General features: G+C 40.7%; 1 protein-coding gene across 2 annotated transcripts; it reads left to right on the plus strand.

The window, feature by feature from the left end:
• Positions 1 to 262: 262 nt before the first annotated feature.
• Positions 263 to 13,249, plus strand: LOC133463847 (uncharacterized). 2 transcript variants are annotated; one of them, XR_009784379.1, is made up of 6 exons: positions 263 to 1,023; positions 4,619 to 4,791; positions 6,873 to 7,053; positions 8,952 to 8,995; positions 9,377 to 9,440; positions 9,946 to 9,967. XR_009784379.1 is itself a non-coding variant. In XM_061745592.1 (6 exons), the coding sequence occupies exons 1-6, from the start codon at positions 264 to 266 to the stop codon at positions 13,172 to 13,174; spliced, it is 1,308 nt and encodes a 435-aa protein (XP_061601576.1). In that variant the 5' UTR covers position 263; the 3' UTR covers positions 13,175 to 13,249. The 2 variants fall into 2 exon arrangements, 1 of the variants encoding a protein (XP_061601576.1); XM_061745592.1 differs by lacking the exon at positions 8,952 to 8,995 and adding an exon at positions 13,145 to 13,249 and having other exon boundaries at positions 9,946 to 10,045.
• Positions 13,250 to 13,979: the final 730 nt, after the last annotated feature.

Raw genomic sequence — 13,979 nt, forward strand, 5'->3', positions numbered from 1 at the left:
TGTGTGTGCTTGGGGCGAGCGTGGAAGGAGAATGTGATTCTTGAAGCAATAACACAGTCCACCTACTCTCAGACGAAAGATACCGGTACTGCATTCTTCAGTGGAGTTTCCAGCCAGTTGAAGACGGCACGCGTCCCAGATGTGATAAGAGCTTTTCTACAACCAGCGTCTTTTCCCCCTTCACCATCTCATCTGCAGGGTACTGCCATTAATCTCCACCTTACGTGAAACTATCCATTAAAACACAGCCTGCAAATGTATTAATGGTCTTATCCACGATGAGGGTCTCAAACTCCCAACTGTGCATGTGCCGACAAAAGCCCACCCTCTGCATGTCAGATGAGTTCAGACAGGCCCACTCACCAGCTGATGCACTGGCGGTCACAGATCCAAGAAAGTGGAGAGCACAACTTGTCCAGTGCAAACTGAGCTGCACAGAGGAGGAGAGAAAGCTGGAAGGCACAAGTGGCTCAGTGATGAAGCTGTTTTCCTCAAAGCCTTCCTTCAGGTCAAGTATCCACCATGAGGTGTCTCTGAGGTCCATCTGCTCTGTTGTGTTTTTGGACAAGTCACTTTGTATTTCCCTTTTAGAACTGGAGGGACGAGCAGGTCAACCCACTTTGTATCGGTCGACCCTATCTTGTCGCCTGGCGCCGCTCCCTCCGAGGTCCACTAGAGATAAACCAGCCAAAATAAATGACAGTTACCGGAGCGGCAGAGCAGCTGTATTGAGCACCAACAAAGGCACGGGCCAGAAGGATGCTCTGGGTCACTGCAGAAGCCCTCTATCAAAGCACTGGGCTCACAAGGCTGACCACATGGTACCCTCTCATGGTGTTTGCAGAAATGCTAATGACTCAGACAAGCAGCGCCGCTACGGCACTTCATCTGGATTACTGCCATTCAGAGGGCCGGCCGCCTCTAACTCAAAGGCTGGCAGGCAGAAGGGGAATGCAGATGAGGAAGCCTTCTCTCTTCCGAGCAAATTTAGGCAAATGCAGCAGGCTTTCAGTATTGGCCTGGGTATGAATTTCATCACCTTGAATCTCAAGTGAAAATCTAAAGTACCTGTGTCTATTGATCTAGTATGTATTCATTTCACTGGCTCACATATTCTGAGGCTATTGCAGGTAAGATGATTCTCCGAGACAAAACAGGAAACTGAATGTGGTGCCAGATTGGTCTTGGAGTTCAGCAAATCCCTTTTTCGCCTCTCACCTATAGATTTATACCTCATGCATTCTTGATAGCACCACACATACTATACATCCTCTATTATACCTTCATATTATTTGAAATAAATCCCAAACCACAAAAGCACACACTCAGGTCAAATGCAGATTTAAAGTGCAAACTTGTTTCCCTCTGACTTATTACTCTTATATATAAGATATAAAAATAAAATGGATACTGCACATATTAACAATAGCATTTGAGAATAGACTTAGATTATTTTAAAAACATTTTCTTTACTATATAGGAGCATAATGAAGGCTACCTGTAGCCTTAGAGCTCAGACTACAAAACACTTAACTGAGATGGAAAAAAGATATATTATACAGGCAATTTTATTCTCAAGTACTTACATTCCCCTCATCTGCAGTTTGGCCAGGGAGAGCCGGTATCGGCCCTTCTTTTAAGCACTTTATGAGTCATGCGTTGAAGGTAAGAAAAACATTAGAATGCAGATAGGAACATCCAAAAAAGACTTGGCAGATGATACAGAAAAGCTGAATTTCCCTCTTCCAGACGAAAAAAACCAACTAAAGGAAGTCAATTAAAAGTAAGATTTCCTATTTATGATGCAAATGAGTCGTATTTCCTAATTAACTTCTTAAGCAAAGTAAACTATATCACTGCTAATGAGGCTGCTGTGTTAATTGGAAACTTAGAGGAAGAGATTAAACCTTTTTTTTTACTTCTCATTTCTTAGGTAACAAATGCAACATAATGTGAAGTGAAGCTGGGATACACATTATGAAGTTGAACTATGTATGACAGAACAGAAAAATCCCTTCTGTGACATCACAGATAGGTTTCTGAAATGTGGTTTCTAAGTCTGATTGTGGAACCTCCAGTCAGCAGGTAGTGCAGCCGTCTCACAGCAAGAAGGTCCTGGGTTCAATTCCCGCCGGGGACGCTGTGCGCGCTGAAGTGCGTGTTAAGTTTCCCCATGACTTCAGTGCCCACACCCTGGGTGAGGTTGGCGAAAGGGCCTTTCCGTGTGGAGTGTGCATGTCCTCCCGTGTTCCCTTGGGTAGCTAATGTGAGGGCCTGGGCTACACATGCCCCCTCTGGCCAGCCGGGGCGCCAGATGGGGTGGGGAGGATCTGGCCGGAATAACGTGATCCTTCCACGCGCTACGTCCAGCCAGAGAAGCCCCACCCTGTCTGGTGAGAAGAAGCGGCTTGCTCACTCCTCAAGTAAGGAGGAGACTTGAGCTCGGTGCAGGGCCCTCCCGGGGTTGGTAGAGGGAGCAATGCCCAGGACTGTCACTTAGGTAGAGAGCACTGGGTGATAAAAAATAAAAAAAAAATAAAAAAATTGGTGATAAAAAAATGTAATTAAAATAAATAAATAAAGAAAAACTGGGCACAAATAGGCAAATTTGGTTGGACCCACCTAACCTCAGTTACCATGAATTAGGTATTTTAGCTTAGCTTACCTCATGTTGTGACCAAATCTGTCTATCCATCCTTGTTTCAGAAGTGTTCACTGAAATGAAATCTGTAACATGCACTACCAGAGGTTTAGCTCTGCCAAAGTGGCACCAGCAGAAAGATCAAATCTCATCCCACAATAGCTGAATATTTTTCACAACGATGACTTCAAAAAGGGACTTTAGTAAATCCTCATTTTCAACTCGACTTCAAAAGTAATTCAACAATAAGAAACTGTTCATGTTGGAGAAATAATCAGCTGATCAATCAATCAATGGGGCTGTTGATGGCAGTCTTCCCTCTCTAAGGTTCATCGTTTCAATTCTGTTAGAGATTGTGACTTGATTACCACAGAGTAAAACATATAATATGAGTTTGATAATAAAAGGGACTGCTAAATGCTCATTGTTGAAAAATAAATAAATAAAATAAAATACAATCTGGAATGAGGCACACCAAGAAGAATCCTTTATAAACTCAGACACGGATTGAAAATAGATTTAAACTCAATGAGCGATAAATAAAATGAAAATAAAAAGTCACAAAGGTCATGTAAGATTGATATTCTGAGTTACTGTGACATTCTTAAAAAATAACCTATATCCGAAGATATAAATATGGAGGTGGTGGAAGCTTAAAGAACTGTTTGTTTGTTACGATTGAAAGATTTTCTCCATTCATGTCCATTGTGACTCTGCTGAACATTAGATAAAAGAAAGAGTGAGAAAAAGTCTTTATAGAAGCTAACATTTAATATTTCACTTATGTCAAACATGGCAGCATGCAGCAAGAGCAGTTTGGAAGAAATATATAAAATAAAAGTTGAAAAAAAAAAAGGATAGAAATCCTGATCTGATGAGCAAACAATTTTTAATTCTTACAATGATGGTGAGTCTGATCAGGGTGTACTAATATTTAGTACTTAGATGCCTACATATAAATCTAATTATATTAATACGGTTTTTCATCTTTACAATACATTTCTTTTATCCATTATCCACAGATTCCTCATTCAAAGGTATGTTTTACATAATTTTTCTCTTAACTCCAAATGTTTCACTTTCATTGTTATATTGTTTGAATACGGGGTATCGTACTTGAAATAATGCAATAATATCAGTCAAATAGACAGAAATAAACAGAAAAACGATGTTAACGCATGAAAATATGACATCAGATGAAAAATATGTTGTAAGAACAATAAGCATTACACATTGTGGCGTGAGCGATTTCTTTTTATTCTTTTGCTCGGACAGCAGAAGCACACCTCTAAAACCCTCCTCACCTACGTCCTTACATGACGTGTGGAGACTTACACTACAGCGACTGAAGGTCACATTCCTGACAAAAGATACAAGTCAGCACTCTTTAATTATTTCCTACGCCGTCTGACAGTTTGTTTTTCTTTTAAGCTTCTTTCGTTTTCACCGTATATTGTGACGCCCAAAGGGTCAAACTTGTCCTGTTGCAGTAATTTCAGCGGTGACATGACATCACAACGATGCACTGCTGCATACATGCCACATGATCGTGGCAGGGTATTCAGTCAGGACAGGTTTTCTACCGTCGGTAAAGGAGTGTGGTTACGAGAGCAGAAAGGAATTGCTGCCAACTTGTACATTATTCATTGACCGCACTCATGTTCCCTCAGGGGATCTTCTCTTATAACGAGTTGTGAAGGTAGCATGTTTGTGCACAGGTGTGTTTGTTGGGTTTAGTTTGAGGTCTGTTTATCTCTACTTGATAAAAGCTTAAACCAAAGAACTCTGTAAAAATGTAACCATAGTGCAGGGTGCAATGGGAAGAAGCTCGCAAACTGTACGTATATGAAGCTGTGAAAAATATACGTACATCTGATTACTTCTGGTTGTGACAGCTTAACAGCGAAAATCTCTTTACCCACTGCAATCCACTTTAGTTTTGATGATGCAACCTCATTTCTCTCTTTGTCTCTCAAGGAGAGTCAGGAGCACGGAGCCAGCGAGCAGGAATTAACAAGACAGATGAAGAACAGGAAGACGGCGGATCTGTGGGACCTCAAACGGTTTCCACTCTGGATAGGACTCGTCATCACCACCAGCTACTGAGGAATAAATCTGAGGGAGGGACTCCGAAACCTCTCAGCCTCAAAGTATGAGTCACATCTCTGTAGTTTCCTGAAGAATAATAAAAAAAGAAGCCAGGAACAACAGCAACAATGACCAGAAATGATAAATTAAACTAATGACGGCATAATGACTTGTTTACAGTTTCTTCTCTCAGTGTGTCCTGCCAGTAGTTTATTTATTTATTTTTTTTAATGGGACGTGGATGGTGGAAATATTTTTGAGCCAATCCCAACCAACCCTCACTGGTTGATCTTTGGAGTCTATCGGTCAGACGTATTTAGGAATCCTGGGTGAAAAACTCACACATCCCACGTGAAAACTGCTCAGCTTCTGCATGAGCCAAAGAAGTTGTCGAGCTTCTGGGAATGAGTCCACATGACGAGGCGCTGAAATGTCCCCGCCGGGACATTTTTGACTGCAACATTAATGGCGGCGCTGCCTGTATTCTTCTTTATACATTACTGTTCACCTGTAAAATGTAATACTTGTCTTTCGTGTAGAGCAGGGGTCGGCAACCCAAAATGTTGAAAGAGCCATATTGGACCAAAAACACAAAAAAAAAATATGTCTGGAGCCGCAAAAAATGAAAAGTCTTGTATGTATAAGCCTTAGAATAAAGGCAAATGGCGAAAGGCGAAAAATCAAGAAAAAAGTCAAAATGTTGAGAAAAAAGTCGAAATTTTGAGAAAAAAGTCGAAATGTCGAGATTACTGTTGAAATTCAAATCACGAGAAAAAAGTTGAGAAATAAGTCAAAATGTCGAGAAAAAAGTCAAAATTTCGAGAAAAAAGTCGAAATGTTGAGATTAAAAAGGAAAGGAAAAAGGAAGAAAAAAGAAAAAAGAGAAAAAGGAAAAAAAGAAAAAAAAGAAGAAAAAAAGGAAAAAAAGAAGAAAAAAAGGAAAAAGCTCTAGGGAGCCACTAGGGCGGCGCTAAAGAGCCGCATGCGGCTCTGGAGCCGCGGGTTGCCGACCCCTGGTGTAGAGGCTCCCTGTGTTATTTGTCCAGTCCAAATATCTGAACAGATGCCCTCCCAGGGATTTATAGGATAACAACATCTCAACAGGAGACCCCCCGAATGTTGACTGGAGTCAGTCCACAATAGGTCCCTTTGGTTCGTTCATTAGTTCTTCCCACTTTCAGAAGTGTTTAACCGGATCTACTGTACGTGTTGAGCTTCCCCTCCAGCAGCGTCATTAGACAGCCTCTAAATGGCAGCGTTTTTCTTCTTGTCATCTTTGAAATCTTTACTTGATGTGTAAAACGTAAAGAGCAGGCCTCCCATAATGCTCTTTACTGTCTTTAAAGCACACTGCCAAACACTCTCACAGTGCAGTCCACATCAACCTCTCTTAACTTACCCTCAGGTAGAGCAGGCAAGTTAGAAAACAACTCTAAAAGCATTATTCTCACAGCACTGCGTGCCCTGTCCAGGTTAAACTAGGCCATGTGAAAGCATGTAAGCGGTTGCATCATGCAAACCAACACTGGGCTGGTAGGCAAACAGCAGAAGGTCCAGCCTGGAGCTCAGCAGGGGCTTCAACCTCATCTTCTTCATGCTCTGTATGAGATGTCAGAGCCGCGAGTCTGGAGTCATTCTTGGGAAAGATGTACGTTTTTTTTAAAGTAGGCCCAGCATCACTTCGGCAGCAGCAGAATCTCCTGAGGAATCATGTTTATACTTGGCACCGCCTATGTCAAGCAGAGAGCAAAAGAAAAGAAAATCACGTAACTAGACAATTCACCCATTTTGCTTCTTTCAGTTTGTCTTTCTACCCAGTTAATTTAACAAGTCTTCTGTTTTTGTCTTGTCAGGGATAATGATCCTGTGAGGTTTTTTAAGTCCTTTAAAAAGATTCAGCTTCTCTCTGCCTTTAAAGCTCTCAGACCTTTATCTCTGCTAAAAACCTAGGACAGCGTTTCATTGTTGCCCTCACCTAATCACTTGTACAAGGCTGGGAAGTGGATTCTCCAAGGTTAAAGAAATTATTAAGAACACTTAAACTAAAGACTCAAACACTTTTTTCTCTCTTTACCAAGTATTCGTACTGTATTCGTTTTCCAAACAATAAGCTTATGTGTATATGCTGGTCTTTGCCCCCCAGGAGGCTTTAGAGCTCTTCAGGCCAGACTTCATCAGCCGATCGCAGAGTCGGGTGAGGAGGCTGGAGCAGAGGGCCAGGAGGAGGAGAGCGCTGGACCAATCAAATCCCGATCTGGTACAGGGCCTCAGGGAAGATCAAGGAAAGCAAAAGAAGAACTGCACGACACCGGATCCACTTAGCGGTAAGTTCAGGTGAACAGCTAAGATCGAAACGTGGAAAAACAGAAAAAAACCATTGAAGGAACAGTGAGTATCAATAGTAATGATCTATCAGAAGATTTATGTGTGTATTATTGAAGACTATCTTTCACTTTATACCACGTTGGCAAGTGAATTGATTTTTCTTTAACGGTTTTATTTCTATACACTCTTTCTTCTGACTGTAAATCATCTCATGATAGTGCTCGTTTTATGCTGATGATATTTAGCTATCTTGTTTCTTTAAAAACTCTCACTTTCCCATTTTGTCAGATGTGATTAAGTACTTGACAGACATAATGAAACGGTTGATGGATCAACTGTCTGATCATCGTCCCGGACAACTGAGTCCACAAACCAAGCAGCAAATAAGCTTTCTACGCCCATCATTCCAGTACAGTCTGAGAAATATACTCATTTGATCAATCAGTCTATTTGAACTGTCATTCCAAACGTCTGATCCAAAACCGCTTTTTCCACTTGAGGAACATTTCAAAATTAAGAGGGCTGGTGTCAAACCATGAATGAGAGATGATTGATCGTGCTTTTATTTCCTCCCATGTAAACTGTTGTATTGCCCTTGTATACCGGTCTTTAAAAAAATAAATAAACGCTTCATGCTGCAGGAAGGCACGTCATGCACTTCTCCTGAATCATTCTGCATTGATTGATTTTTAACTAGACAAGCTTTTAATTATTTAGCAGTTGTTGTTTTAATTATGAAGCATCTTTCTTTTTTTTTTTTTACTGCCATCTGTGCTCCAAAGCTTATACTTGGGTCTCTGAGGTAACTACAGACTGAACAACTGACACGGCACAACCCAGTCATTTAGTTTGGGCCTGTCTAAGCCTCAAAATCTGCCATTCAGTGTGCAGTTCAGATTTTTAGGGTACTGTGACATCACAAACCCAGATCAGCTTCACATCATGCTGCATTTGCTGTGCCTCAGAAGTGATTAGTGGAAAACTGTAGAACTAGTTTCAAATAAAGTTCACCCAGTTCAGAAGATGGAGATTGCTTTTCTACTGCATTTCTGGGGTGTATGTCATTAGTACATCACGATATTGTGTCAACTTCATAATTTGTCACTTTTAAGGATTTTAATATTGCCCCAACATCTGCCATGGATCCAATTTTAGAGATCTGGTTCTGCTGCCAGACACCCAGGGATTTCAGCAGACCAACAGCTGTGAGTTATACAGCTGAAGATTCATGGACTCATAGAGACACAAATGTGGCATCCGCTCTAAAGACAACAGACAGATATTCACTATCGGGCACAATCGGAGCAGATGGTCACTCATCCTCTGCAACCATCTTTTGTTACAGCACTTCTGCTGACACAGACAGATTCATTAATTCTCAGGCCTGCTGGGACAAAAGCTCCAGTGGGTGGAGGCGTTTTTGTTGTACTTGTTGTTGTTGTTGTTGTTGGTGGTGGTGGTGGTGGTGGTGTTGTTGTTTTTGGTTACAGACCCACTTCCAAGTCAGAAGTGGGAAATGAATTATAAAAGAACCTGTGGTAATGTCATGTAAATCATTCTGGCATTTGGATAAACTCCAGACTGTTTGGGAAATAATTAAAACTCCAACAGTCTCAGCTGCCTCAGAAGAAGAAAACAAAAGGAATGTTGAATGTTTTTTTCCTTACTAACTTTGCTCCCTGCTGGCCGTTGTCTAGTACTACAGGTGGGAAAAAATGCATCAATCTGTTAAAACTGTATGATTCTCCATTATCTGCTTTGGAGAAAACTGAGAATTTGAAAAACTATACAACAGGTTTCAGTCCCTAGATATACTTTGTACTAACAGTATAGTACAGAGTTTGTTGAATGTGAATACTAATTTGAACAGAATCAAGTTTTATATTTGTCTTTGCAGCAAATGCACTGCAGACCTGACTGGTTGGCTGATTAATTATGCAGGTAATCAAAGGGCTCTAACTTGATTTCGGAATGTCACGCATGAGTAATGAAATTAGGACCCTTGAACAGCCCGCAGACGTCTGGCTGATCGTCTAAAGCACAATTACGAACAACGAGCCTTGATACCATTCAGTTCAGTTAAATTGGAGAGCTACAGACTTGCTAAGTCTTGAACCACCTGCACATGGTGTACATCTACATACATATTTGTGTGTGAATATGTTACGAGTGAACAGTGTATTGTCTGAAAAGAAGAGATCAGCTCTGAGTGTTCATTTACATAAACAACATTCATCTACATATTAATTCTCATTTGTGATTCCTGTGTTTGTGTGTCTGTGTGGGTGTGTGCATGCGTGTGTTTGGGTGTGTGCGTCCTAGATAACCTTTTCAAACCGAGAGAGAGGTCTATATCAGGCAGAGAGATGCAGCTGAGGTCCAGACGGTGAGTTCTCCGCAACAAACCTCTTGTCAAAAGATGACAATCCATTTCTTTGGCATTTTTTAAAATGCATCCATCCTGTCAAACTTGTTTTTCATATCCGTGTATTTACACATCCACAATTGAATTGTGAAGGTATAATAGATGCTTTTGCCCGAGTGTGTTGATAGGAGAAAAGAGGTACAATGTGTTTACCTTATCACTTTTTTTTCTTATCTGGAAAGGCACACCTGATCAGATGGTGTCTGCCCATTGTAATTATTTTTCAAAAGCAACACTATCAGAGTTGGAGCATCTCCTAACACATTGACTGAAGTCGTGCAAGTGAACACCGAGTATGTGTGTGACCTGTTTATCAGTGGATCCAGGTTATATTTCCAGGCTGTGGTCTCACTTGATAAAACCTTGTCCCTTCTTTGCCAGCTTGCTGGCGTGGCTCATCCACCCTCAGACGTCTGATTCCATTTCTCCTGCCCTGTGTGAGTTTTCCTTTTTTGTGTGCCTGTAGGATTTACAACAAACTACCAGAAGTCACGAAAAAGAAGGAAGAGGAGAAAAAGAGGGCTGCTTCACAGACCAACCGACAGCGAGCTGAGGTCTTCAAAAAGGTAGCAGCTGGATGAGTATGGTGCAAAAATTACTTCACACCCTTTATTTATATGTACTGTATGTCCTAAATTATAAAAGAAAGTAAAAAACAAAACATTTACGTAAGTTGTGTCATTTCAAAATCCCACAAAATTCTCATTTTCAAGTTTAAACCATCTGACAGACAGAAAGTGGATAGTCGTTGGGTTTTACGTTTTTTTGTATTTCTCTTCCACAAATGTTGATCATATATTTGTGGACACCGTTTATTCCAGTGTCATTAGTTGTATTTTATTATATATGTTCTGCATGGGCCCAAACCACAATCTGTCCTAAAAGTGTAGTAAAAATTAGAATAAGAAAAAACTATTAAGCAAGCACGGAAGAAATGCTTATCGGTTATAGGGAGGATTGAGGGAAATTATCTAATATTATCAAATATTATGGTAAAATTATGTGAAGTTCTTTTTGGACAGCATTAAATGCATTTTTCTAGGCTCCAGCAGACCCCCGTGACCCTGCAAAGGATATAGCGGGTATAGATAATGGATGGATGGAAATGCATTTTTTTTCTTACATGAACTGTTGACTTGAAGGTAACATTTCTTTCAAATTAAACTCAGAACTAACTTACACTTCACCATTACAACACATGACTTGTTTCTGTTCATCGTTGTCCAATAAGATGCATCAAATAAGGCCTTCATCGTGGTAATAATATCACCTTGTTTCACAGATGGCATGAGCTTTTTCTGATGGTTTTTTGTTCTACAAACATACAGTAGCACATAATACACATTCTGCTGTGATCTCATCAGTCCACTAAACATTACAATGGCTTTCCCCTCCCCTTCCATCCATGCACACCATTACTGTCCAGTGGTCTTCTCATAGCGGACTCATGAACGTTATCGTAAACTCTTTTGTGATGTGGCTAACTGCACAGTAGTCTTAGTTGGTCAGTGGTCAACAGTGGTTTACACAAGCTTTGTGCGTTGGAAACTCTTTACAAACGGGCAGCTCAAACTACTTTTTTTTTTAGGTCTTTAAAAATTATCCTTCTTTTTATGTCCACAAATCCATTACCGGGTCACTTATCCCGGAAATGGATAAGCTGTAGAAAATGGATGGATATGTCCGCAAATAAATGCTATGCATCCCACAAATCAGTGTGCTTCAGGATTTAAAGTAATGCACTTTTTCAAAACCCAACAGAATCATTTTTTACAAAAATAAATACAAATTTTAAAACACATCAGTTTTACATGAGACTTTTTACAATATAATCCACAAACATTTCAAACATCACCGAATCCAGACCAAGTAGGGACTTTCTTGATGCCTCAGCATATTTCCACCCTGTACTCTTCCAGCATGATAAGATAAGCAACAACCTCCATCATAAATTAAACTATCCATCCGTTTTCTATACCCACTTTATCCTTTGTAGGGTCACGGGGGTCTGCTGGAGTCTATCCCAGCTAATTACAGGTGAGAGGCAGGGGTTCACCCTGGACAGGTCACCAGTCACCAGGTCACCATATATACAAAGAACCAGACACACTCACACCTACGGGCAATTTATAATCCTCAGTGAACCTACTACGCATGTTTTTGGACTGTGGGAGGAAGCTGGAGTACCTGGAGGGAACCCATGCAAGCACGGGGAGAACATGCAAACTCCACACAGAAAGACCCCCCCGTCTGGCCAGGGATTTGAACCGGGAACCTTCTTGCTGTGCAGTAACAGTGCTAACCACCAAGCCACCGTGCTGCCCTAAATTAAACCAGCCCACAAAAAAATTGTTAACTAGACTACTCAAACAAAGAATAAACACATGCTTATGTTTTAACATGGGCTTTTATTTGCAAATAAATTAAATATAACACAGCATGGTCATTGTGATCAAACTGAACATCTGTACTTGTAAAAAATAAAATGAAGCGTTGTTTAATAACTGTCCAGCAGAGGTCACTCTTTGACTGCTGAAGCCACTGCTTCTCAACATTCATGACTCTGCACTGTCATGCGCATGCTTTCATTGTCTTGTGTCTAATCTGTTATTTACTATGTCATCAGGAAACAACAAATGCTTCCCTTGCAGGTTATTCCCAAATCAAACTATCTACTGGATGGCAACTTTGCCAGTTTGAGCTGACCATCAATGCCACAAACTCTCTCAATATTAATGACAATTATATCCTCATGCATTTGTGTTGAACAACAGTCCTGCAAAGTGTTTGAATACACGTCCTCCAACAGTGATAAGCATGTGGCAAATGAATGATATATTTAGGACAAGCATTCTCAGACAGATCCATTCCTGTTCACTGTTGAATGAGCAGTCACTCACATTCCCATTACACCCTAACCAGAGCAATGAATTCACCGTCAGTCAGGTGGGATTGGTGAAATGTGAAGAAACGCCTCCATTTCTGACAGATAATCACACAATCATGGCATGTTCACAGTGTGTGTGTGTGTAAGTAGGGTTTGTATAAGTTTAGTCAAGATAATCTAAAAGACTGGCTTATGTCTTTGTCACTGTATTTGTAAACAGTTTTGTATAGTTTTCTAACCCGGCCTGAAGCTATAGGCTCTGGAAGAGATTGTTCTGGGCAGAAATGAAGCGGTTGCCAGTGTGATCTCGCCACCTTTCAGATGGATCCATTAGTCTGGCCTAACCACAGAGATTGGGGGGAAAAGAAGCATGTTCTTCCCTGACAAACGTTAGACCTCATTTTTATCCCACACAGAAATGGAGCCCAGCAAAGAGTAACAGCAGGAGTCTGACAGCACGAGGCAGAGGGTGGGCGATTTTGAATGCTGTTCTGAAATGAGAGTCCAGCTGCTGGGTGGCACTGTTATCAGAGTGTGATTGCATAGCAGACTAAGCCAGACTTATTCCCTTTACGTGGGCTTGACCACCCCAGGGGTGAGGCTGATGAGAGTAAAAGCCAATTTAGCAGTGGGAGTCGCTCCTGTGTGTTGCTGAGCTGCTCGTAAGATGCGGAGGGAAAAGGGGGGGACTGTCTTGATGGATGTGTTATTGATCAGTTTTCTCTGGGGACTCAAACACTTATCGCAGATCTTTTTTTCTTTTTTTTTTGTCTTACAGAAACTTCTGGACCAAATTCTACAAAGATGAGCAGGGACGTGACAACAACACAGGGTTTAATATATTCAGATTTTTCTAGCTTTATTGTTATTATACAAAAGTATAAATCATTATTTCCAATCCAATTAAAATCCTAGCAAAAATATGTGTAAGCGATTCATTGAGGCTTGAGTTTTATTACAGTAAATGTTCTGAACCCTTTGGATTTAGCTGGTTTTATATATTGATTTAGCATAAAATGTAAACTTCATTAAAGTTACCAAACTAGACAAACACAATGTGCTTAAGCTGATACACAATACACAATTACTGTATATGATCTTGAATTCTGCCAGCAGGTTGTCCATGGCACATCACCACAAAGGAAGTTGCTGTTCTCCAAAACAATAACATTTCTGTGTGCCTGAAGCTTGCTAAAGAGCACCTTAGCAATCCACAACACTACTGGGGAAATGTTTTGAGGATTAATGAAACTAAAGTTGAACTGTTCAAGCTTACCAGCATTAAGTAAGTATGTTGGAGGGGCCTTCATGATTTGGGCTTGCTTCGTTGACTCCATGCCAGGACCGCTTACCAACACTGAAGGAGGATGAATTTCCAAGTGTATTCAAATATCCTGGAGTATTATAGTGCAGCTGAAGCTAGCCCTAAACCCCATGGAGGTGCTGTGGAACAACCTCAACGGAGTCATTCACACACACAAGTTTTAGCTGTGAATGGTTTTTGCTTTTACTCCAAGGGTTCACATATTTTTTCCAGGAGGTTCACATACTTATTTGAGCATTGTATCTCTGTATTTTCTGCTAATACGAGACCAAACCTCTCTTGTTGATTT

This window comes from Cololabis saira, chromosome 17 (genome assembly GCF_033807715.1).
Source record: "Cololabis saira isolate AMF1-May2022 chromosome 17, fColSai1.1, whole genome shotgun sequence".
Classification (NCBI taxonomy): domain Eukaryota; kingdom Metazoa; phylum Chordata; class Actinopteri; order Beloniformes; family Belonidae; genus Cololabis; species Cololabis saira.